The sequence below is a fragment of the Acipenser ruthenus genome, chromosome 4 (assembly GCF_902713425.1).
Source record: "Acipenser ruthenus chromosome 4, fAciRut3.2 maternal haplotype, whole genome shotgun sequence".
Classification (NCBI taxonomy): domain Eukaryota; kingdom Metazoa; phylum Chordata; class Actinopteri; order Acipenseriformes; family Acipenseridae; genus Acipenser; species Acipenser ruthenus.
Window position 1 is genome coordinate 21,152,567 of NC_081192.1, and position 27,719 is coordinate 21,180,285.

Here is a 27,719-nt window from a genome sequence, read left to right on the forward strand (position 1 = left end):
TTGTGGGCAGTGGATGGAGTTGAGAACCACTGCCATCACAGCAATTCACTAAATCTCATGAGTCCTAATTATATGCGAAACAGGAAGCCAGCACATTTTTTATAAAAATGTAGTTGTGTTGCTACTTTTGGGTACAAACTCAACAAACTGCAGAATAAAAGCGTGAAGAAGGGTTTCTGGGTAAACACAAGACAGGAAAATAACTGAGTGCTGAGACAGAAAAACAAGTTGGTGTATGGGTAGTTCTTAAAAAATAAGACTTACAAGGGAAGTAGAGTATAGCATTGCTTTGTGGTTTTTCAGTTGAGCATATTGTAATGATCAAACAGCATGCACTGAAATCGCCAGAAAATATATAAATATAACAAAAATCAAGTGTATCATACAACAATAATAACAGTAATATACAAGAAAGTCTTGTTTAGGGCAGTTATTGTATTGACATTGTGTAACAGACTGACGAATACTGTGTACACCGAGTATCATGTGCACCGAGCACCGAGGCGTTGTGGGCACCGAGCACCGAGGCGTTGTGAGCACCGGGCACACCGTGTGCACCGAGCACAGTGCGCTCCGAAGCACCAAGGGCTGAGCAGCATGCACCAGGGGAGGCACACAGGCCGAAGCCGCGGCGGGCGAGAGCTCAGTTAGTGAGAGAAAAAAGGAGAAGGGAGAACACACTTTTTTTTTTTTGAAGACCCGTCACACCGAGCCAGCAGAGTCACTCAACGGCGGGGGCGGCAGGCCGAGCTCCAGCGGAGGAACGGTGTTCTCCCTGAAGGTGTAGGTTGAAAGACAACACACGCACACACCAATACTGCACAGTCGGTCACACTAATATGACGGACAGGCAAGAAAAGACGACCTGCGACACAGGCGAAGCAGGCCGTGAAGAAGAAAGAAAAAAGACACTCAAAATGGAGCCGCTGATTCCACGAGAGCGGTAAGCCAGCTCTCAGCACAAATGCAAGGGCACTGCAGTCGTCTCAGAGGAGCTCTTTCAAAAACACACTCGGGTTAGTGACACAGAAGCGTACCTTACCGTAGGTGAGAGGCAAAAGAGGAAGTGAGCTCCGCGGAGCGACTACTTATTCTCTCGGCAGGTGGGACCGAGGATGTCACTCCACAGAGGGGCCTATCGGCAGCTCTGACATAAAATGCTCAGCAAATACCTACCTAAGGCAGGCACATCCCAAAAGTATTGGTTGGTGGTCGTCTCCAAATTGAAAGGGAACCATAAGTTATTAGGTAAGTTATTGTTTATATATGTTCATATCACAAAAAAGGAAACCAAGTTAGAATAAAGGGTGTGAAGAAATACTGCGACTTTCCACTTTTGTCAAATCAAGGGGTTGCTTTTCCTTGTGTTAGAATGTCCTTATTAAAATGTTTATGAAATGATACAGCGGGCTATATTTTTAAAGTGTTTACTTCTATTTTTTTGATGGAGAAAACCCCCTGTTCATTTGACAAATGTATCTAGAATCAAACAGCTAGGTGATCTAACACAAGGTCTCCCAAGCACCCTCAAGTTGAACATTAACATAAACTTATCCCTGTTAAAAAAATAAAAAAAAAAAAACTAACAAAAAAACAGTTATTTAAAGACTGGCGTAAGTGCTTTGATATATATGGCCCAGACAACCTAAAAACGTTTTACTTTAAAGAAACAATCAGTCAAATGTGGGAAAAACATGCTCTTGTTCATATTCTTGTTTTTTGTTAAACCTTGAAGAAAAAAGAAACATAAGGATGTCTGTCATGAATATCACAAAGTGATAAAGTAAATACAAACAAACAAACAAACAAACAAACAAACAAACAAACAAATAAATAAATATTGCCCCAAAATGCCAGTGAACATGGAACCTATGTATGGTCACCCTGAAAAGACAACATCACAGGGACAAAAAACGATAACATGATCCAAAAATGACCTGTTAAATTTGTGATCTGAGTTACAATACAACAATTTAAACAAATACCTGATTAGGACTATTAGACTTTTTTTGAACACATATTAAAATGGGTGACAGACAGATGTTTAACATATTGTACTTCGTTATTTTTACTGTCAAGCCATGAACATGTAGGCCTACTTAAAATAGTATTATTTATGTATCTATTTATTTATTTTCCCACGACATGTTTCACGGTCCCGGATGGAGGTCACCTTTTTGCCTTCATTCAGTCCTTAATTTGCCTCACTCCCAATGTGCACCGCGCTGCGCAGTGACGACAGTAGCAAAACACAGCAGCAGGCACAGAAACAGATATAAACATTACACAATCTTAGGCGTACAGAAGCGTGTGAACGATAACAACAACAAAAAAACACAGTATAGTTTGAGCAAGACATATATCGATACTGGAAAATACATACGTTGCTGCATATACTAGTGCTAGCGATCCCAGAGCAGTTTTTTGGCGGATGTGATACAGACAGATAGGTAAGTAAGTCTACCACTGTTGTTTTTTGTTATTAACATCAGTTCTGTTGCTGCAATTTCAGTTGGCACATTAAGTAATGTAACTGAATAGATTGTTAGCCGATCTGGTATCGGAAGTATTGTCATTAAACAATAAAAAAAAATAGTTGCTTTTACATAAATGTAGCTCGTTAAACCCGAACAGCCTGTGATATTTCAGTATCTATTGTCGTGACAGTTGTTCTGCTGAGGCTAAACAGCATGCAGTGGGCCTGGTAATTGAAAACAAGACACAATGAAAGTTAGACAGGGCCGGTCTAAGATTGAAAGGTTGTGAAGCACATTTGGAAATAAAAGCAGGCATAAAGAACAACATCAGCTTAGTAGGCCATTTTCAGTTTCTGTTTAGTTACCGATAAGAAAAGGGCCTTGGAGGAGAAATGTGTTTTACTGTGTGAAATTAATCCATTGAATATACAACGAACATTTTGTTTTAAATACTGATAACATTGTACTCTTTGTAAAACAAAAATAATTATTAGTTGTGTATTTTTCCATTTGAATGGTACAGTGTGTGCGGGAGATGACTCAGCCTGGAATTCTTCTGACAAGCAATGGAACAAAACGTTAACATTTGTCATTTACGGTAGAAATGTGTGTAGATTGTTATGGAATACTAGGGTCTTACATGTGCCTGCTTAATGACGTCAAGTACATGTTTTTATTAAAACTTTAAACTATAAAGTAGGCGAACATCATCAGTCAAAGATGTGTATGCAATTATTGCTGGAGAAACTAGTACAGTGAACAAGCGTACTGGTGATGGTAATGTACCTGCAGTAGTCTCGACAACCAGTTAAATACCGTGGACGATTCTCCGAAAGACAGTTAAATCACTTTTGTTCTTTGTTTATAATGTATACAGTATATTAACATGATATATTACAGCATATTTCTGTCATTGAGAAGTACTGTAATCAGATTGAACACTAGTACAAAACACCTGTACGGATCTGATGGTATAGTATACTGTGAGAACAATTTGTTTAATTTACAAACTGCCTGGAATGTCATTTTTATGCGGTCTATCTGCATATTGTTAATGTTTGAATGTCATTTTTTTGTGCTTTAGATAGAAGAGCTTAATCTTAAGTTTAATTAAATAGCTGTCAAGGTCACAAGTAAGATTTTATAAATTATTGACATTGCATTAGTAACTAAATGTGATTGTTAATTTAATAGCTTTAAATCCTTATTGAACTTTTGACAGTAATTGAGTTGCTAGTGTTACTAACCTGAACACGCATTCTGTCAAAACACTACAGCCAAAGAAAAAGCAAAGTTGTAAAATTGCTATCTCAGTAACATTTTTGGACAAAGTTTTTTTTTTTTTTTTAAATTAAGAGAAATATGCCATTTTGATGTTGTCATATTGCACAACCATTTTATTTATCTATATTCTCCATATATATTGTAGCACCCTATGCAAGTATAATTTTACTATTACTGTATGCAGTTTTAGTGCAACCCTAACCCCTCAATTGTCCTGTACTGTTCCAATGACTAAAGTTTATTGCATACTGTGTTTGACAATTAAATACATTTTTTATATACTATTGTAGTTCCTATTTTTTTGAAAAACAGATTTTTTTAAAATATATTCCTTAGATAGCTGAATAATTGAGTAAAGATATGCAAAATGCTCTTTTAGATACAAATATAATATGTACAGCAGCAGGTCAGATTAATTCACACCAGTTTGTCATAAATGGGATTCAGTAAATGAAAAGAGCTTACCATTAGTAATGTTTAGGCTATGTGTGGGTAAAAACAAAGGTTTATGACCCTAAAAATCTTTGGCCCTACTGCTTTCTTTTAATGTGAAACTTTTTAACCTTGAAACACCTGGTGTAGATTGTGTTGCAAAACATGTTTGTAGCAAACCATAAGATGTTCATGGTAACCTTAGTTTGTGATTAATAACATGCAGTTAAACAATACTTTACAATATGCTGTCAAATGTTTTGCATACAGGACAGGTATCAGTTGGATTTGTGATGAATCGGTAAAAATATTTTATGCGATTCATTCTGAATGTTGATATTTGCATATTTTTCTCTATTACACAGTCTAACTAGATGCACTAGAGGTGAAGCAAAAAGTCTGGGGCTGCTTCTTAAGTCCTTATGTAGTATTGTTCTGCGATACCTCATTTAGGGAGTATTGATACGATACCATGCACAGGATCATGATATTCGATAAGATCACGATACTTTGGATCTTATGTCCATTACATGTTAAATGGCTGCCAAATTCCTTTTTCTGCAAGTGCAAAGTGCATAAGAGGCTGATACACTGTTAATAATACTACAGCATGGTGGAATGCTCTCTGTTTAAATATTTCCAGATCCAGTGTATTCAAAGGTCTTTTGCCACCGACTATAAAATTCAAATAAAACTGGTAAGAAAGTGCAACACTTAGTATAAAATACACAATTTACCGTGATACTTCAATATTTTTTATTTTACCCTGATATTAGGTATCGTAGGATTTTGGTATCATGATATATCCTAGGTATCGATATACCACAGAACTCTATTATGTAGTTCTCATTTTCTAAAGTAAGGGAGGGGGGAGGAGCATACAGTAAGTGTAGAGCAGGTTACTAACGCTTACCAATACATGAAGAATTGTGCACTGAAGTATTAACATCAGTGTTAAATTACTTGCTCCAAGTAATTTAACATGTTTTGAAACTATCTCCTATGCTCTGTTAATACTGTAAATAAATTGGCAAACGATACAGATTATGTATTTAAATAAAAAGTAATATAGAATTGCATAGGGTGCTGTATTTAGTTAATATTTATAATATTTAAAATAAATAGGACTATTTAACAGTATAATAGTGCTATTGTCATCATTTCAGCTAGTGCTGGGACAAATATCTGAATATTTGAACAAGTATTTTTTGACATGTATTCAGATACAAAAATCAGATGTTTGTACTCGGTAGAAATGACAAAAATACCAGTTCTTATTTACCACCTCACCAGAAGTTGCATCACAGTTTCAAAAATGGCAAATGAAAAAGAGCTCTGTGTGATATGTGAGATTTATATATATAAAAAAAAAAAAAAAACACAGGATAAACACTGCAGCTCTTGAGTCTCTATTTAAAGTTTTAGACAGCAAAAAGTAAAACCAGATTATGCGCGCACGCATAGTGATCCTATGGAAGGCTATCTGGGTCAGAAAAATGTTGTGCTGCTTTAGTGCGAGTCAAAATCTCACGGGACAGAAAAAAGGTAAGCACGTCATTGTGAAATGCCTCGGTTAAACAGTGCCCAACTTGCTGGAAATATTTTGTAGTGATTTTGGTATAAAATGGTATGTATTATATATTTTTTGTTGCGACTTTCTGTTATGTGGATTATAATAAACAAGAACCAAACTGGTGAGTTTTTCAATGCCATTTCCACGTCTGTTTTATTTGAAGTGTTTGAAGTAAAATTTCAGTTTTTGTTTGCTAAATAAAATGCGGTGTCATAAACAAAAACAGTGTTTCTTAAACTGCTATTGGGCATCCTTTGTTTTGTAGTTAATTCACTGGGGTAAGGTAAGGTCTACACCTGGGATATTTTTTTACTTTAACGTGTTAGGCCTACATATTGCAACGTTTTGCTGTAAAATAAAGGCACGCAAATGGGCCATGCCCCCCTGCCCCTGCTGCTATGCTGTCTCTGCCTGCGTTCTGAGCAATCTAATGGCTTTTATTACTTTTTTGAAAACAAACGAATATCCAAACGAATATTTATCCCTTTGTGATCCTTTGTCGGACCTGGTCCAACATTGCAAAAATTCTGTTCCAGTCTGATGAATCCGACATTGCACAAACACCTGTTTTAACAGGTTATGTGTTGGCTCTGAGCGGAGAAAGCCGACAGAGGATGTTCCCCAATTGACTCTGATCGGAAAGAAGGCAGAACCAGCTGAGACTCTCTTCAAAAGCCATAGAAAAACGATTTGAACAGAGAAGCGCAGAGACAAAATTGGAGAGAGCATCATGGCAGAGAAAGACATGACAGACTGAAGACATTGCAGAGATGATGGAAGAAGTAGTCAGTGACTATGAAAGTAGTTTAGATGAAGATTTCGAAGAATCCAGTGAAGAAGAAATTCATTTGTGACGGGTCAGAGGAGGAAGATGAAGAAAGCGATCACGATGAACCAGACGTGGACACACACCTGTAAGCGCAGATAGTTTTGTGATAAATACGACCTGACCAGCCTGACAGGGTCAAAATAATTGGACTGGAAAGGGTTAACTGTGAGTGAATATCCAAACATGAAAATCCTAATATTTACGTCTGTAACAGGGGAACATTTTGACCTTTGAAGCATTGGAATACATTACGAATGAAGGTTCAAGTCTTTGATAGTACTAATTTGCATAATTTATTGGTGACATCAAAATAGCTACCAGTTTATATTTAATTAAAAATCCAATTATATTACAAATAATCCATATAAATGGAATAAAACATTCACATGTAGTTTAAAAAGTCTTAAGCCGGGGACACACTGCCCGATGCCATCATTGCATCTCTCTGGCGGAGGTCGCGTTGCAAAAAACACCTCTGAGAGTGGGCACAAGTTGTAATTTTTTTCTGATGTTTGACCTCCCCTGGATGCATAAAGTAGTCAATGACAATACTATCTACAAGGCGACGTGATCGTGAAATCTACATATGAATGGAGACTTGCATATATTCTCTCTCTCTCTATTAATACACACACAACATAATACATACACAAGATATTCCATTGGTTTGTATGTAATGTCTGTGCCGATATCTTTTGAAAACAAGCCCTGACAGCCCCATAAGCATTGTCCTTTTTAACTATTAGACAAAATATTTACACAATACTTAAAAAATGCTGCTACAAATGAATCATTCAATATTAATAGTATTTTAATTAAATTATACCTAATCACGTTTTTATTTACAATGTATGGAACATACTGTGTCGAACAAATGCTTATAATGATAACATGCATTATGTTTTCCCTTCGTTGTAAATAAAAACGTTATTTGGTATAATTTAATTAAAACGCTATTGATAATAAATAAATCATGGTTATAGCACCAGTTTAAGTACTGTATTCTATAAATATTTCGTCTAATAGTTAACATAGTATACATTATGTACAAACCAATGGAATACCTTGTGTGTGTGTTAATAGACACACTGCCCGATGCGAGGGAATTGCATCACAAAATATTAAACATGTTTAAACTTTATGAGCCGATTGTAATCGATCTGCCTATCCTGTAAAATCGCATTGCAAATAATAACACACTACCCGATGCGACTGAAAAATTGCTTCGCTAATGATCGAATCGGGCAGTGTGTTCCCGGCTTTATTCTATTCTTATTCTACCATAACACTTCTCTTACAATATATTGCACACTAGGTATTCAGTACATATTTTTCTGAAGCAATACAGCTGCTGTAGGTACCCCCCAGTGCTTATATGACACCCCATATGAATTATTAGGATAATTTTTTTAATTGACTGAGGTTGCCTCATTTGTGGAACTGCCCAGTAGCAACCAATATACCAAGTACAATAGTCATGTTTTATCACCCTTTCAAGTTTTTAAACAGTTAACTTCTCCATAAACAATATTTAGTAGATTTGATACATGTATGCACAGTCAATGTTTTCAAGTTTTTATTTTTTTATTCAAGGTATAATTTTAAAAAGTGCAATCAAACATATTTCCTACACTCAGTAATATAAAATAAACAGTACAGTAATCTGGTTATTACAGGACTCGGATAACAGCGGCCATAAGGCAATTGCCATGGATGGCCTTCAATTGCCACAGTGCCCATCAAAATGTATGTCTGTTCACGGCAATCATGGCCACAGTGCCCTTTCCAGTACAGCAACTAGAGACAACAAACAAACAATGAACACTACCCTTCAGATACTTACTTGCAAGTGGTTTTCTTTCAGGTAAAAAAAAAAAATTCAAGTTGGTAGGAAATACTTTGGCCAATGCCTTCAGCGCAGGGAGCTACAGGCTCGAATTGCCAGGCCCGTGGGCCGCGCAGTGGCACTGTAATTAGCGGCATTGTTACTGGGGAGGCTTAATTTCCCGGTCACCTACCCCCCTGTTTGCCAAGTGCTGAATTGCTCTCTGTGCACTCAGTGATGACAGCTGTGTCACACTCATGCCAGCCAGAAAGTAGCCACATAGGACAGTTCATACTTTTCAAAATGAGGCAGCATTTGCCAAAAAAAATTAAAAACATTTTCTGAACAAATAAATAGTTATTATTAAGTTCCCACTATGCAGTTCCTTTCTGTGGCTAATGATTAGCTTTATATTTAAATCCTAAGCAAAATTACACATCTTACACTTTAGCCTTAACTTAAGTTTAGTGGCCTTGGTGCCCTCTACAAAGACCAAACACTTTATATTGTAATGTAGCGTTGTGGCAGGATGGCTGATGTGGTGATGTGTGTGACATCAGGTTCCAGGAAAGCAGTACGCCAAAGGCAGAATGCAGGGCAAAACACTGCAAAACACTACAAAATAAAGACTTTTCAAAACACAAAATAAAAGGGCACAAGGGCCAAACAAAACAAAGCTACAATCAATAAATAAACAGAACGAATACCTCAACAAAACAAAGGTAGCAGTCGTTTTCTCACAATGCTGTCTATCTCCTTCAAACCCCTCGGTCTCGGTCTCGGTCTCGGTCTCGGTCTCGGTCTCGGTCTCGGTCTCGGTCTCGGTCTCCTAACTCCAACCAACTAATGAGCCTGGAGCTGGGCTTATATAGCAGGTGGTTAGGAGTTAATTGCACAATTAACAATCAATAAACTCCTAACTACCTGCACCTGAACCGTCATCCCTGAATGGGAATTAACCCCATCCCAGCCAAACACTAATACTAAACTGCATTTGAACTAATACACAGCCGGTTCTCAAACAGCAGAATATACAGAATACAAACAATAACAATAAATCATAATACAAATATATAGGGGGGGCGGGCACCCCATCACATTTTTCCCCCCTTGTGCGCAGCACACATGGCCCTACGGCCACCTCCCCTCCTAAAGTCCCAAATGTCTTTGTCAAACTCCTGAGGTGGGGACGGAGGCTGTCTTGGGCCCACAGGCAGTCCGGTGGTCCCAAGCAAAGATAGTCCGGGTTCCCCGGGCAATGACAACCCGGCGATCTCAGGCAAAGGCAGGCCAGCAACATCCCTGGACATTGATGCAAGGCAGACAGCAACTCCGGGAGATGGTGCGGAGCAGGAAGCTCCCCAAAGCGGCGGCGCGCAGGCGGCATCCCCAGGCGATGCAGAGCTCTCAGCGACCCCAGGCGATGCTGGCAGTGGACCCTCGGGAGGCGAACTTGGGAGGGGAGCCCCACATCTCCCTTGTACTTTGTAACTGGTGGCTCCCCAGGCGATGCGGAGCAGCAGGCAACCCCAGGCGAAGCAGGACCCTCGGCAACCCCAGGCAACGTGGAGCAGCAGGCAACCCCAGGCGAAGCAGGACCCTCGGCAACCCCAGGCAACACGGAGCAGCAGGCAACCCCAGGCGATGCGGAGCGGCCGTGGCATCCCTGAGCGGAGCGGCCGTGGCATCTCTGGGTGGTGCAGCTTCACCCAGCGGGGACTTTGACTAGCCCGTTGTCTTCCTTCACAGGTGGGGACTGCCAAACATCTCCTCCTACTGGAGGTGGAGGGAGTAGTAGCTCCAGCTCTGCTCCCTCTGGTGGATGTGGAAGGAGCAGAAGCTCCTGCACTACTCCCTCTGGTGGTGATGGAGGGAGCAGCAGTTGCTGCGCTACTCCCTCTGGTGGGGGTGGAGGGAGTGGCAGCTCCTGCGCTACTCCCTCTATTGGAGGTGGAGGGAGTGGCAGCTTCTGCGCTACTCCCTCTTGAGGGTGAAGACCAATGCAGCAGGGTGCCCAGACAAGCACCAAGTAGCTGAAAGGCAGGTAAAAATTGTAGTAACTCAATATTGAAGCAGCATAACCACTAGGAATGATTCCAAATAACATGAATAGGTCATCTACTTTTTCCCTGCCACAGCTCTTTTCTTTTGTACTCTACATTTTGTTTTTACAACTGTGGCAGGGAATGAATATTACTAAAATGCTTGTTCCTAATACCTGTTATGTTTTGTTGTATTCTTTTCTTGGTCTAGGATTCTAAATGACTAAATGAAAATCGAAGGGAAACGCGAAGGACGCTGGATAAATCAACATGAAGTTATATGTGTTTCAGGTCAACAATGGAAGTACCCTAACTTTTGATACTGAACTAGCTGTACAAACGTAAGATTTGATACCTAAATAAACATTTTCTACAGTGTATTGCCAGTGTAGTGTACAGAGTTACAACACCATCTACTGTATATGTTGGTCACACTCAGCAAAGCTCAGCAACTGTATCAACAGCAAAAATTGAAAAGAAAAGGAAAGAAAAAATACTGTGGAATGTGGGGGTGGGGCAAAGAGATCCATCGAGTCTTGCATGCTTGCCCTTGTCCCCAATTACCTTGTGCCTTTTCCTTTGTTTTTTTTTTTTTTTAAATTTGGGATTGGATAAATGTGTCTTGTGTATAGTAGCATGTGATATGTCTGTTTTAAATGCTGTTGTCACCTTGAAAGACATTTGTAAAAAAATAATTTGTATTAATATTTTCTTTCTGCTTTATTGATTTCTGTGTTTAGTGTTGCAGACCTTAAACATGCTATCCAGGTCAAATATAAGATTGCTACCCAGCACCAAGTTCTTGTCGTCAATGGTGGGGAGTGCATGGTTGCAGATAGGCGTGTTTGCAGTTACAGCGCTGGCACGGTAAGTGTAAAGTAAAAATCGGTTTGCATCTTATTAGCATTTTAGTTTCCCTTTTGATGCAGTTCAGACATGATTTGTGTTATCTGCCAATTCATGTAGTATCTATTGTAAGATAGAATACTGGAAATAAATCAGGCTGAAACAAAAACAATGTAATCAAATTCCTTTATGGAACCCCCCCTGCCCCATCTCTACTAAAGATTCATGCCCAAATATCAGTGAATACTTTGAACATGAACATGTAAGGAATTGAACTGCTTATTTTACTTAAGTCTGGTCTAAATCTGAATATGAACAATCTCATTTCTATTCTTTATCCTTGCTCCTATAGGATACAAATCCCATTTTTCTGTTCAACAAAGAGATGATTTTGTGTGATCGCCCCCCAGCGATTCCTAAAACAACTTTTTCGGTTGAAAATGAAATGGAGCTGAAGGTGGAAGAATCTCTAATGATGCCAGCGGTTTTTCACACTGTTGCCTCAAGAACACAACTAGCTGTGGTAATTAGATTTTTTTTTCTATGTACCTGACTGTATTATTATGTATATCTTAATATCTTTTACCATAGTCTACTCTGTTTTCTTGTCATTCAATACAGAGATTTGTGATTCCAGTATTGTCAGTATGTGTCCATCTTGAAACAAACAATTATTTTTTGTCAAGAAGCTGGGAGTATTGTTGATAGATGAACAACCTTGATAATCTCCTAGATTTTACTCTACCCAAAACCAAACATATTTCCATAAAATTCTAGGAACAGTAGAATGCTAGCACCACTTGTACTCTCCCTGTCAGAATAAATGTAGATTAGGTGGCGCTGGCAGAGTTAAAAATGTGCACTGTCAGGTTGTTTGACTGGAATAAGGAGTAGGATTCTCTAGACAAGCACCAAGAAGTTCAAAGGCAGGTAAAAAATGTAGTAACTCAATATTGAAGCAGCATAACCACTAGGAATGATTCCAAATAACATGAAATAGTAAGGGAAATATAATTGACAATTGACATGATATGCTGAGTTAATTAATTTTTTTAAGGAAATGTTTGAAGTTGCCAAGAAGCTTTGCTCATTTTGTGAACGCTTGGTCCATGATGAACACCTTCAACACCAAGGCTGGGCTGCCATAATGGCTAACTTGGATGACTGTGCACTCTCTTATCAGAAGCTTCTTTGTAAATATGAAACTGCCTATAACAATTATCAACAGAGCATTGAGGACATAAAGAAGAAACTTGCCAGGTAGGCTTATTTCAATATATATTTTAATGATTTTATATCTATATCTATATATATATATATATAAGGAAAGAAAATTAAAGGGTTGTTAAACAGTGTATGTATATATATATATATATATATATATATATATATATATATATATATATATATATATGTACTAATAAAATACATATTCGTAAGTCCACCTACATTCATGTAACAAGAGCACTGCTTCATTTTATAATATAAAAGTAGCTGTTTCCTCAGTTAATAATGAAACATATACAGTACATAACCACAATTTGTATGGAAATTGACTCCAGTCAGCTCTGGTAGCATGTGCGATTGATTGACAAATAGAGGAGCCAATAGAAATACAGTAATTTTATAACTGCTCTGTTCAACAGAATCCTGCCTACCAAATCTAACCCATTATTATCCTCAGAGGCAAAGACAAAACAAGTCAAAAATGCTATACAACTCTTTAAATGAAATGTGAAAAAAAATCCTATTTGATATTTCAAAAAGACATATATAAAGGTATATATAAACAAAAATAAAAAAAATATTGCACACATCAGTAAATCAAATAACATAAGATACAATACATTTAAAAAAGAAGAGTAAAGGGGCGTTCACACCAGACACAGCACGGCATTGCTGCGTGGCAAAAGCAGTTGTTTTCAATGAAGGCAGTCGCGTGCAGCGGCAGAGGGAAGCAGCACCGCAGAAGTACCAGCAGCCAATCGGGAAAGTAGGAGGCTCCTTTGCGAGGAAAAAATAAAAAAATAAATAAATAAAATGGAGGAAAAGCTTGTGGTTCTGATTTCAGATTATCCAGAGTTGTATAAGACAACATTAAGTAGGTTTGAAATCTGCCTTCATCAAACCGCCACTCCTGTATCAGCTGATGATATTCGCTGTACCTATTTCTTTTCTTGAGGATGTCGTGGACCCACAGTGATCTTACTTTTTTTTTTCTTTTTCCGGTAGAGCAGGGCGATCGCAATTATCTTTTTTTGTTTGCTGTTCATTATTCCAGTTACAGTTTTCCCCCCCAAGTGGCAGTAGTTGCATTTTTTAATTATGTGTATACGATAATGCTCAATAATATCAATGTATAATGATGCCTTTAACTCACTCTCTCTTTGCCTATACCCAGCAAACCAGACAAAACTTACTAAGAACGAAAGAAAATATCTCAATTTTTAAAAGCAACATTTTTTATTTTTTTATTTTAAACAACACAATTACCTGATATTTTGGAGGGATTATGATGGTGTGTGGGGAGGGTTAAAATAAGGTATAATAAATATAAATATATATATATATATATATATATATATATATATATATATATATATATATATATATATATATATATATATATATAAAATGTTTCGCTCCACATTACTTTAAATTTATTAATTTTTTTACTAGGCTGTGTGTCTTCTGTATAAAAAGAGTTTTCCCTTCCCACTGGCATTTACTGTACATGCAGCTGTGACGTAGCAACAGACCGCCCACTGACTTTCCCCTGCCGCGTTCAGTGTGAACAGTGGTCTGCGGCGACTGCAGAGTGACACGCAAGGAGGCAGCATGCACGCCGCGTCTGGTGTGAACGCCCCTTAAGGCCCAATAAGTATTTGCAGGAAAGATTGAATGTATTTTATTTGATCTCTTTTATTTGTATTTGCACACTTAAGATGTTTTCTCAGCTGTTTGTGCTCAAAATTATAGTAGAACTATGAGCAAGACAAAGTGTATTCTTTTGGGAAATTAGTTTAATACATGGATCTTTGTTTTAGTAAGTTTCCAAATCTTTTATGTATACAAGGCCATCGTATGCTGCTTCTGTCATATAGCAAAGAATATGTCAGAGAAAACAGGTGAGGCTGTTTTCTCTAGAAACAGCAATTGTTTACTTTTTCAGTAATATATGTCAGGAATGTAATGAAAGGACATCAGTAACTAATCGGTGTTAAGTGTCTCTAGGAATTCTGCTGTTTTTGCATTGTTATATATTCAGTGTATGATGGCTTTCTTCAAGATAAATATGATCCTTCATTTTGTTTGTCTATTGGTGAATTAAAGAGCCTATCGTGTCAATATAAGTTGTAACAATACCAATAAGATATATTGGACCTTACTGTGCTGCTTCATTATGAACTGCTTTTCACAATATAACTACTTATTACTGTATCAGTAATACTATATTTTAAGCTGCATTTTCGTGTGATACTAAACAAAACCTAAAAAAAGGTCTTTGTGAAGCTGTGGCTCAATTTTCTGTTTGTAACTGTAAACACAACATTTTGTGTATCAATATACACTGAGGATTTAAAATCCCTCTTTGGGTGAAGGGTGAAAGGTTTATTTTGAAATTGCTGAAATAGCTTATTATCAAGTAAGTTTTTTGTCATCAGTGCTCATTTATGGTACTATTGGGTTTCCATGGAAAAATACAAATATATCTCACCTTTTTCTTATGGTATTTTGGTAGTACCTTCCAGGTAATTTGGGTTTCCATGTTGTTTTCTTTTATGGAGAGAAATTCTCCTTCCAAATGCACATTACCTCCTTAATATTAAAATACAGGAGGGTATATTGGCCTTGCGTGACAAGTGATATCGTGAAGCTTTCTTAAACTGGGTTTCCATGAAGTTTAACTTGTTGAAGAACAGTGCACCCTGCCTCACTTGGTGACTAAAAAAATATAATAAAAAAGCAGATTTTCAAATCAACCGGAGTGACACGTGGGAAGTCAACACGAAAATAATAAGTTAGCATTGTTTTGTACATGTAAAGAAACCATAAAAAAAAAAAAAAACATTGTTTTATTTTATGTTGGTATGGAGAAAAGTAGTTTGAAGACATCATAGCTAAGTTTATAATGCAGAATATTAAACATACTTGGCATGTCAGTATAAGAAATTAATTGCAAGATTTAAACTAATTAATCAGCAGATAATTCATTATTTGGTGCATTTTTAATATGTTGTAAAAGTAAACATTAGCACATTAATGTTGTCTCTTGCCTTTTTTAAGCCTAGGGAATGCTGTATCTATTATGGCTAATATTCCACTCCTGGAGTGTCTGACGAGGCATAGCTATAGAGAAAGTTTGGAAAGACTGAGCTCACCTGCTGAGAAGGAAGGAGCAGCAGAAGAAACTGATGAGGAAAACTCTACTGAATCAGTGCTACACGCTGGAGAACCTAGAACTAGTCAAGAATCGTCCGCTTCATTTTCCATGTCAGTGGAACATCCAACTCAGAACTGTGCAACACAAGAAAATAAAGAGACAACCAGTAAAAGTCAAGATCATGTGCTGCAAGACTGTGATCCGCAAGAGAAGAGTGACTTACCATTATTTAATGTCTCTTTATTAGACTGGATAAATGTACAAGATAGACCAAATGACGTTGAATCTGTTGTCAGAAAGTGCTTTGACTCCATAAACAGGGTAAGTTTTTTTTTTTTTTTTTTTTTTTTTTTAAATGATTGTTGTTATTAAGGCTGTATTTTTTCACTGTAAAACATTGCTTATTTCATGGCATTTCACTGAGGGTAGTTCAAGATATTTTACGATTTAAACATAGTATGTATCAAAGCAGAAAACAATAGCGTTGTCACATTCAAAATTGATAATTTTCAATAGAATTATTAAACATCAAATGTTCATAAATATTTAAATTCTTACCTGCAAAACATTAAATGCTAAATTGTAGAATATTTCATTTTTTAATGTCACTTTTAAAGACATTCTATTTTCACCATCTATGAATTATCAAAAATATTTATTAAATGCCCCCATCTTGTACTAAACAGAGTGATCTTTAGTAGAAATATTTCTGATCTTTGATGCAGCTGGTGTCCTTTTTTGTTAAAAACATTTTTAAGAAATTGTACAGCTCGATGCAGTGTGTTCAGTGATTTACCAGAAGCAAACTAAACCGGATGCCAGGAAAAGTGTTGCTATATGTATATTTAAGTAATATAAATATGTATATTTACACTATTCTTAGAGAAATTAGAATTTACAAGGCAATAATAGGTAAAGTTCACAGAAATTGTGAAATCCATGATAACTGTGAACAAAATACTGTTGTTGTTGTTAAGAATTCTTTGTGCAAAAAAAGTTTGTAATTTCAGGTATTTACAAGCACAGCAATTGGTCAGTTTCAGCAGAGTATTTGAAGTATTTTACATTTTAAATTTTATACATTTCATTTTTTAATTTAAGTAAAAATAATATCCAGTACTGAATAGAAAAAATACAATATTTTAAAAACAGTTTATAAGTCTGTCCTGCTAGAGAAAATAAAAACATTATTATTACATATATTACTTACTGTTTAATGTTAGTAACATTAAAGGAAGGAAGCAAGAGAGGCCCCTGACAAGGGAGAGGATTAAGATAAGAGCTAAACCATGAGCGTTTGGGTTTGTAATATCTAGCAGTTATTTGACTATGCAATGATTAGCCAGATGCACAGCAACCAAAGCCCCTCAATGTTAGTGTGTGTGTGTGTGTGTGTGTGTGTGTGTGTGTGTGTGTGGGGAGAGGGGGTCACTTTGGTTTTAACAAATAAGGGCTGATATTCATTATTATTGGAGCTCCGTAACTTGATTGACCATAAGGAAGGTTGAGATTTTGTCACAAATTTGTACTAAAAATTACACTGCTGTCACGGTACATTTTTTTAAAACCACAGAGGAAGGGGGGAAATGGTGTGTGAATACAATATACCTACATAAAATGAGTCTGTCTATATAAGTAGGAATACAGGAAAATTACTCAATATTTTTATATGTATTATGGTTTTCATAACATCAGGTTCAAGTCTGAATCCTGTAAATCGGTAAGCTTCACAGCGTATACAACTATAAACAAAAATGTTTGTTTTTACTTCACGTTTGGCGGGTTTTCTACACAGCAAACAAAACTAGATTTTACGTAACTTTTTGAACTTCAAAAAATAACATGTGAAATTCAGAAAGACTCTCTGTGTGCATCTATTGCTTCTGCTGTGGTACAGTTTATTTTACGTTTTTGTTTGTTTACATTTTATTCTGATACCACATGTTGTACATTGAGAGGTTTGATGCCTTCATGGCGTGCCGGTCATCCCGAAGTACATTTTTGTATGCAGAAAAAACACTACTTACTGGTACTGTCAAGCAATTGCATCAAGAGCTGGGAATCTTGTTTCTATGTTTTTCCAGAACTGGTAAACGTCGCATTTCATTTCACTGACAATTTCACAGTAAGCGTGGTATGCACGCTGTGCTACACAATTGTCTTCAAACAGTGGAATGGCTTCAAACACTTCTTTATTATGCTCAGCGCACCGCTACCACCCCTGCGCTGACTCGGGAGGGCGAAGACGAACACACGCTGTCCTCCGAAGCGTGTGCCGTCAGCCGACCGCTTTTTTTTTTCACACTGCGGACTCACCATGCAGCCACCCAAGAGCTACAGCGTCGGAGGACAACACAGCTCTCGGGCAGCTTACAGGCAAACCCGCAGGCGCCCGGCCAGACTACAGGGATCGCTGGTGCGCGGTGAGCTGAGGACACCCTGGCCGACCTAACCCTCCCTCCCCCAGGCGTGCTCGGCCAATTGAGCGCAGCCCCCTGGAAGCTCCCTTCCTCGTGACGTCTAGACTATAGAGAGTGCATCCTGTACTCCACGTGGAGCGCCTTTACTGGATGCGCCGCTCGGGAGCCCCCACAACTGTATTCTAAAATGTGATCAATCATCTCATCCTGACCAGTTTCTAGGAACACAGGCAATAAAACACATAGAAAATTCTAAATATTTTTTTTTTGTTATCTAAAAGTTACTAGAAGTTGTGGATGGTCACTAAACCCCAAATCACTGTAGCTGTATGATCTACATTGTCAGAATCTTAAACATTTAAAACAAAAGTTGGTTAAGATATTTCAGTACTGGTGGGGCTCCAGAGTGGCGCATCCAGTAAAGGCACTCCGTTTGGAGTGCAGGATGCACCCTATAACCTGGAGATCGCCGGTTCGGGTCCAGGCTATTCCACTGCCGGCCGTGGGTGGGAGTTCCCAGGGGTCGGCGCACAATTGGTCGAGCGCCGCCCGGGGTTGGGAGGGCTTAGGTCGGCCAGGGTGTCCTCGGCTCATTGTGCATCAGCGACCCCTGTAGACTGGCCAGGCACCTGCTCGCGGCCTAGAGCTGCGTGGTCCTCCGACACTGTAGCTCTGAGGTAGCTGCATGGCGGGCCTTACATTTTACAAAAAGTATTAATAATTAAGATACTGCTACAGTTTTTCATACCATTTTGTTTAGCTTCCCAGAAAAAAAAAAAAAATCTCTTATCTCATTACTTGTTGGGCAGATTTTAACAGTAAACTTTTCTTTGACCTGAGTAATTTGCTTCACATTCAGTACATGACAGCTCTTTCTAGATCAGCTGTAGGAGCATAGTATTATTTTATCTAGAAACAGTGTTTGCTGGAGCAAATGTTAGATTCAGTTAAAACTGAAAGGGTCTCTTTCTTGCCACATCCAAGTATACACTGGTAGGCTATTAATATTTTATGCATAAATTAATTTTAAATCTTACTGTTTCTCGTCATTTTTTTAATGCATTTGTATTTTCTGTGATTTTGAAGCATGAGGTTTATAAAATTACATTAACCTGACCAGGTTAAAGCTCTTAAGATTTTTACAGATAGTGTATAACTCTATAGAATTACACTTTACAAACAGCTGTATTTCAATATCTCTATTTATTGGTCTTTTTGCAGTATGTTTTACCAAAAATGGCATAAAAAAATCTAAAATCTAATCATGATCCTTTTTTTCTGTTTTGATAAATGACAGGAATAACACAAGCCCAGTGAAATAATTATTATTCCATATATGTATTGGAATTCTATTAATTCTATAAATTGACATTTACCCTGCTTACTTTAGTGTCCTTGTTGCTTATACAAATTGATCAGTATTGGGAGTAGGACAATTAAACATTTAAGTCTGTATTTTGCAACTAGAAACAAAGGAAATAATTACACATGTCTTGGGGAAAAGAGGCGTCTGGATGTAGTTAATAAAACATTGTGACTGTAATTTTAGTTTATTTTTTCATACATTTAAATTCTAAAATGTTGCAACCTCATTTTTATGCCATATTTTCTTTACTTTTCAGCTTGATCCAAGAATCATTCAACCCTTTTTGGCAGAATGTCGGGATACTATTGCCAAACTGGATAATCAGAACATGAAGGCTATTAAAGGTCTTGAAGACAGGCTATATGCACTAGATCAGATGATAGCCAGCTGTAAAAAGCTGGTAAATGAACAGAAGGAACTAGCTCAGGTAAGTTCACTGGAAAATAACCATGGATGCATTCATGTTGTGGTTATAGTACAAACGAATGCATTATTTTACAGTAGATTGGCCTTATCTACAGTAGATGCAGTGCCAAAAGACAGTGAATATTTTGTGTATCACTGAACTCCCACTTTTCTCACTACATTTTTTGCTTTTATTTTTAATTGTTTTTGTATTCTGCATATTGTTGATATATTTTTTTCACATGCCCTGTTCCCAATGCTTTCAAAGCAGTTACACTGACAACATGAAGAAAGACTTATACTTAGGCAGAATCATGTGATGTCTGCATTTTTTTCCTGAGAAATGTAGAATGACAGGCAGTTAAATAAGCAGCACTTAATACGCATGAAACTTCAACAATACATAATGAGAATGCTGTGAAAATTACAGTGTGTTCTTCCAAATTTCCCAAAAAACATCAGAAAATAAACTTGATAAGACACACCCAATGGTCTCATGCTAAACTCTTGGCCTTACCCCTAAATGAAATGGTTTAGTATCCTTTAGATATTTAATGTCATGAGACTGCAGCTGAGTTGAGATTACTGTATTATAGGAAAAAAGGCTGTATATTTTAACATTACTCAGTAAATTGGCTAGACATGGAAGCGGTGATGCCTAAACTCATAAACTGACTAAGCTTACCCTTAAGACTTGTAGTAAAAGATGCCAAGCTCAGTTTCAACATCATTTCCTGTATTAAACCCCTGTTTCTGCTGACAGTTGGGATTAACAGAAGCAAGGGTGTAGTAGCAGGTCTGCACCAGGTTTACTTCTGTAGGAAAAAACAAACAAAAGCAAAACATGTTGACTGCAGCACAAGTGGGCTTCATTAATGTAGCATATATGTAAAAAGGGGGTTTAATGTTTAAGTGATACATTTAAGGGTGTTTGTGCTAGCAAATTATAAGTCAGTGAGTAGGTTTTTGGGGTGTTTTGATTTATGTTTTGTACAGTACAGGAACTGTGGTTGATTTGTACCGCCAGTATTTTGAAGACACACACACACACACACACACACACATATATATGTATATGTAGATAATGAACGATGATGCACACTAGAGAGGTATTTATTTCTAAAATGCATGTTATATTGAAGAATAATAAAAGTAAAAATATGTTATGTATAATTGATACCAGCAGGTGGCACTGCTTGATAAAATTCAATTTTGGAACAATCTAAACTTTTCTGTGTGTTCAACAGGAAGTCTAACAACACAGTCTTAATCATGTTAGTCTAACAACGTAGTCGTAATCATGTTAGTATTTCATCACATTTTAAAATGTATTATGAATACAAATACACCATAAATTAGAGTGATCCAGTTGTATTTAAGTGGATCAGCTTTTTAGCATGCTGCCAATGCAGCACAGCTAAATGTGTATTATGAGTACTGTAGTTAAAATACATTAAGAAAAGAGATTCTTCATCCATTTTTTCTTTTGTTAACGACTACTGTTCAGTGTGTATATATGTTTTTTGTTTTTTTTGCAGATTTTTCATTCAAATGAGCAGTTTGGACAGTTAATTATCAAAATAATGTTAGCCTTATTTTTAAAAATACAAACTTTATTGTTATTATGAAAAACGGAAATATATTATTTCAATTAAATAACAAAATAACATTTTGTTTACAATTGTAGATTATAACAATATAAATAACAAAATAAGTTATAATTATATAAGTATAAATAACAAATTGTCATATCACTTTTTAGAAATTATTTTTTGTGCTATAGACTTCAAAGGAGAAGCCCTTCAAACTGTCATCAATGCTAGCGTCTTTATCTAGTACATGTTACGGACAAAGCCCAAAATAAAAATTAAAATAACTTATTTTGGGCTTTGCCTGGGCAAACTGCTTCTTTGGCAGAGCCCATATCACTCCCTTTGTTCTTTCATTCCTGTTCTGAGTGCCAGGCAGACCTTCGGAACAAGGAATTAAAATGAGAAACCCCACTGACACTTGCATTGTACCATCGGCAACAGCTGGATAGGAATCGAGATATATATATATATATATATATATATATATATATATATATATATATAATATAATATAATATAATATAATATAATATAATATAATATATATAAAACCTGCGTCACACTCCAGAACAATATCACCCGCAATATCGGAACAAAAATTAACATGAGAAACACTGCTGACACTTGCGTATAAAAAGGACAGTATTAGTAGTAATAATAATAATAATAATAATAATAATAATAATAATAATAATAATAATGAGTTGTACGGAACTGTCCAGTCAGAGAGATTGATGCAGTTACAGGGTGGAACATGAATGATTAGCTGATTCACATTTGACAGTGTTTATTACAAGCGATCTAATAAGAGTTGGAGAGCGTACTCGGATTCCCAGCTGTGCAATGTATGGATGGGCCAGTCTGTGGAGCACATTTCTTGCGGACTGCTGCCATCTGCCAGCGAAAATCAAAATTGCAGACTATTATACAATATAGTCTTCTTATTTATTTGCTGGAGCACATCGAAAAGATGTGTTAAACTTGGCAGATGCACATATAACCCCCTGCGCGCTGTTCTCACTGGAGTGACAAATTTGGACTCGCTTGTGCTCCACGTGGAAATCGCAGGATAAGCAACTGGGTGGTTAAGGCTTAACACTAGAAGGACTGGAGATATACTCATACCTAGAAGCCCCGTAGCCTTCTTTCTGACAGCTGTATTCAAAACACTGTAAATAGTATAGCGAAAGGAGAAACAGTCAGATGTAATTAGTTTTTCTTGTTTTATTGAGTACGTCGCTGTAACGGGAGATCTGGACTGACTATTTGGCACATCCAAATTACTGCAGCAGTCTCGTGGGATCCGCCTGTCGGTCATGGCGATGACACGGAGAGGTGGTGGAAGAGGGTGTGTGTGTGCTTTCCCTCTCTCTGCGTGGCTGAGGGGCGGGCCTTGGAAGACTGCTCGGCCCTTAAGATCTGGCTTGGTTGTGCACTCGGGTGGCCGTGTTTGGGGAACACAGTGACCGTGACGAAAGACGTCAGTTTTAAAATAAAATGAGGCAAACCTGGCTGGGGAAAACAGCCGGCCTTAAAATAATTTAAAGAGGAAATAAATAACAGAAATCACCAAGTACCCGAGGGGACGTGTTTAGTTGTACGGGGAACTCCGGCCATCCCAGTGTATAGGGTAACTGAGCGTAGACTATAAGGCAACAAAAGTGTATATACACACACACACACACTTATTTTACAAATCAAAACAAGAAAATGTAAATAAATAAACATCTGAACAGACACCGGTTTACAACATACATATCTATAAAACTGAAACAATAGCAATACATTTTTCAACAGCAATTGATTTATTATAAGAGGAGCCAAAGCAACTGAACAACATGATAAATTAACTTGGAAAAAAACATTTTACAGAAGCGCACAGCACAAAAAAAGTCTAATGTATTTTCTTTTTCTTTTTTTCGACAAAAGGGTATTCCTTTACCTTGAGTCTATGTCTTTTCACAATCAGCACAGATAATGCGCTTCTCCACGCTGCCTTTCTGCACAGGGCACCGCTGTCCGAAGTTTTATTTTTATTGCACTTGCCAACCTGGTATTGGCGTCTCTTGCGGCTCTCAGCTGGGTTGCCAGCTTCAGCAGTGGGTACACGCTTGGCAGCCTCCCTCTATTCCAAATGCTTCTTGCGAAGTTGCTGTGCTAACTGTGAAATATATTCTCTCCTTGGTAAATTCTTCTCCATGCATTCTTTGTAAAGTACCCAGTTGATGGCTGCTAGGTCCAATACATTGTAAAACACCTGAACAAACCACCGTCGGCAGCCAGCTTTCACAGAATACTTCCGTGCCATCTGATCCAAAACATCAACTCCATATTTTGTTGCGTTGTAAAACTCCATGGTCTCCATGGTATTTATTTTCACTAGTCCCGATGCTAATTGACTGACCAAAGCAGCGCAGTTGGCAAGCAGGCACCAGCCTTCAAAAGGCTGATTGAAAAACAATAGACTGTCAGTCATTCACTCAGGCAGAGAATAGAGACTAATCTGATTACAGCTGAACACATTGCAGACTGGTAAATAAAAATAATAAAGTAGAATACCGTTCTGTATAATCAAAATACAATTGTCTTCTGTGTGGCCGTCAATGTGACTGCTTCCGGGGCTTTTAGGTAAAATGTAATATACTCCTTTATTTCTGCACTCCAGCGTTTCATGCTTTGTGAGAATATTTAATACATACGGACAGAAAGGTACACGAACACACAGCCCCATATATGTTGCACGACAGGAGACAATTACATTTTAAAACAAAATGACTGCCGCGGGGCTTCTAGTGTTGAAGGTCCATGTAAATTGGAGCATCTGGTTATGACTAAAATTCATGTACTTCTTTGGGAATATCATTGATGACAGTAAATATTGATTTAATTCAGCTCAAACAAGCCTGTTTATAGATTTCTCAGCTTTCCTGTTGTGGTCACTTAGACATTGATAGACATTATTCAGCCGTCTTACCTGATGGACTATTCTATCCTGGGAATTACATATTGATTACATATTGATTGAATGAAACCAAATTACATGGCTACATTGTTCTTAGAAGTGTACTGTAGTTCTCTTCATAAATACCCTAATCTCTAGTGACTGCTTTGCTTTACAGGTGTTGGATTTCTCTTGGGCTGTTTTTGTTTTTATTATTGCTAAATCAACATCAAAGTTGCTTCCTGGAACAGGCCATGTTATTATACAGCCTTTCATCATTGTATTTCATATTACTATCATTTAATTTTTGTTAACTTTTTTTTTTTGTTCAAAGGGATTTTTAGCCAATCAGAAGAGAGCTGAAAATCTGAAGGACACTTCTGTTCTACCTGACTTGTGTCTGAGCCATGCAAACCAGCTGATGATCATGTTAACCAATCACAGGAAACTATTGGATATTAAACAGAAGTGCACCACTGCCAAACAGGAGCTTGCAAACAATCTGCAAGTTAGACTAAAGTAAGTTGTTTGTCTGTTTACACTGTATCATGTAAAACGTATTTTAGGACAATCCAATAACGATCAGTCATTTAAGAGCTCTTGAGATACAGTGGTGGCCAAAGCCAGCTAAATGTCAAAAGATGGTGCGGTACTCTACAGTAAAACCGAAATCAATGCACTATGCCGGTTTGTTAACCACTAGAGGGTGTTATCTGACTAGAAACTGGTTTGTTACAGATTACTACTGAAACACAGTGTTTCGCCAAAGGATGCCACAAACGAAATCTCGTGAATACCAAAAGCGCAAAGCTTACATTGAGTTAAAAGTATTTTTTATACTGTACTGTACGATTTGATAACAGCTCGAATTTTAAATTTGAACAACAATCTGTTTGGCTAAACCTGCCTGCACAATAACACTTTGCTGTTATGCAAACGGCGTCTTTGCATTAATTAGCACTTCTAAAAATACAAAAATATGTACAAAAAAGTAACATTGAAACTGAAACCACCCCCACCCCAGTCTGTGCCAGGTAATATGAAGCAATTTCACCTACCCCACTATTTCTTGAAGACCGCTGTTACAGATTTAAACTAAGTTTTTGCATTTCGAGTCGGTAAGAAAATAATCCCCAGTTTCTCGTGCCTTGTGGCATGCAAAACAGTGAATTATTTTTACCAATTCAACACTTGTTGTTGTTTATCCTGTAACTAATAGGACAAAATGGGAAAACTGTAAGAGTTGGCAGAGTTGGACTGTTACACGGCGTAGCGTTGGTGGTTTAGTTTGGGCATAGTTGCCACCCCCTGTTACATTTTGTTAAAGCAAAAGAAAATTGTTACTTTTTACAAATCGAAAACACCTTTTATTTGGTTTGTGACCAATTTTGTAACATTAATAGTTTATGATACATAATACACCTATATTTTAGCTGCAATGGAATATAAATGTAATACAATATTAAAATGCATCAGTTTCGCTCAGATAGAAATTCAATGTAACAATAACAGTTTAATGATAAAGGGTTCACAGAGATTTTATTTATTTTGCCTTTTACACATATTTTAAATACATTGATCGGGAAACTAATGATGACCGGATTAATAATAATTCACACATTACTGTTTTATTATCAGTCGTAGTAGCACAAGTTTAGGCTACTTGACAAGAAGACTATAGAATTCCCCCACTCCTCCTGTAGCCTCACGTTCTCCACAAGATTGGCTATTTGAAACTGTACCCCTTCTGTCGGGAGGTTTCAGCTAAAGACCGTACACTTTACTTTACTTTGACCGCTCGTAGTTGCAATAAAAAGCAGAATAATCTGATTTAACACATTTCTTTTTTTTTTATCTGTTTATTTAATATATTATTGTTTACAACAGTAGGCTTAATTCTTAAAACTTAATTGCATGTCTTTGGATGCACATAATTAAAGACACTATTTAGGAATCTCTTTGGAAACACTGGTATTTGTTTTTTGTTCTACAGTTATTGTAAATAATACAAAATAGTCTGCATTGTAAATTTTTATCATGTTACCATTTACTTCCCATCTCACCCCTGAATTGTGTGCCATTTAAAATGTTTGCAATATAAAAAACAAAAAAAAACAAACATTAACTATAATAACTAACAATGCATATATATATATTTGGTTGCTTAGGCAATCAGGGAAATGGTTTTAGTCCAAATTTCTACTAGATTTTCAACCATCAATTATCTTTTTAGAATAATTTAATTTGTATACTACTTGATTTAGTTTTCTGCCTAAATGTAATTCCTTACCAGTACTAATAGATAGATAGATAGATAGATAGATATAGATTGATTGTATGTCTAAATAGCAACAGATACATCAAATATGAGTCCACTAACATATAACAAAGCCTTTTACCTTTAATATATAGATGTTTTTCACATCTCCATTTTACTTCTTGTTTACAAATCACTCAATCTATTATGACTTTCCCCTTGAATAATGGGATGCTTTTTTATTTATTTTTTTTGTATTCATACCTATAGATTAATAATCAAGTTAACTTTGAATAGGCATTGGAGCGAAACATGTTGTTACTTCACTGGTAATTGACCACAGTAAAAAGTCTCACATTAAACAGGCTTTTCAGATCCTTAGTAAAACCTTTGTGGTTTTACTTCTGGAATATAATTGTTACATCAGTTTAGGTGTATTCCAGAAGATTGTATTATGAGGTTAGGGTATGACTAATAAGGTGGGAGCTTTTGGGCTTTTACTAGTTCTGTAATTATTTTATGTTGTCCCATGGTTTTCGATTTTCTTCCTGTAACCCATTTACTTAAAACAGTCAACAGTGACTGGAACATAAATCAGATCGTTTAAAATGACATATTTTACTTATCTAAATTCTAAGAGTTCAATGGATTTTCCAATTTTAACATCTTTACCCTTTAGATTTACAAAATGGATTAACTTAATGTGTGATGTCATGTTGAGAGGGGAGAGAAGGGGGGTGTTTGACAATTCCTGGATTGATGAAAAAAACATCATGCTTGACTGATTTCTTACAGACTGCTTGAATACATGTGTTCCATTTCTTGCAGATAGGAAAAGTTGCTTAATTATAAAATCTAGTTTTATTTACTATTTGAAAAATAAAGACATTTAATTCAGAGTACCATTCGTCATGTTCAAAAGTGCACCTGCATTTTGTTTCATGAAGTAGATTATTGTTTTGATATAATTAAAAATAAGGTGTTTCAGTGGAGAAAATACAACCATTTATGGATTTCACTTTTATTGATAAGCATTAATACATTTC

At 36.8% G+C, this 27,719-nt stretch overlaps 1 protein-coding gene across 2 annotated transcripts in view; it reads left to right on the top strand.

Annotated features, from left to right (window-relative positions):
* Window positions 1-1,143: 1,143 nt before the first annotated feature.
* Window positions 1,144-27,719, top strand: part of LOC117400226 (RB1-inducible coiled-coil protein 1) — a 73,581-nt gene continuing 47,005 nt past the window's right edge. Inside the window, exons 1-8 of one of the 2 annotated variants that reach the window (XM_059022178.1) lie at window positions 1,144-1,248; window positions 10,674-10,803; window positions 11,203-11,329; window positions 11,661-11,831; window positions 12,366-12,568; window positions 15,596-16,013; window positions 19,735-19,905; window positions 24,751-24,935. In XM_059022178.1, coding sequence (XP_058878161.1) covers window positions 10,733-10,803; window positions 11,203-11,329; window positions 11,661-11,831; window positions 12,366-12,568; window positions 15,596-16,013; window positions 19,735-19,905; window positions 24,751-24,935 — 1,346 coding nt within the window. In that variant the 5' untranslated portion in view covers window positions 1,144-1,248; window positions 10,674-10,732. Of the gene's footprint in view, window positions 1,249-2,193; window positions 2,451-10,673; window positions 10,804-11,202; window positions 11,330-11,660; window positions 11,832-12,365; window positions 12,569-15,595; window positions 16,014-19,734; window positions 19,906-24,750; window positions 24,936-27,719 lie in introns of those variants that run through there. The other variant, XM_033999837.3, reaches the window with a different exon arrangement.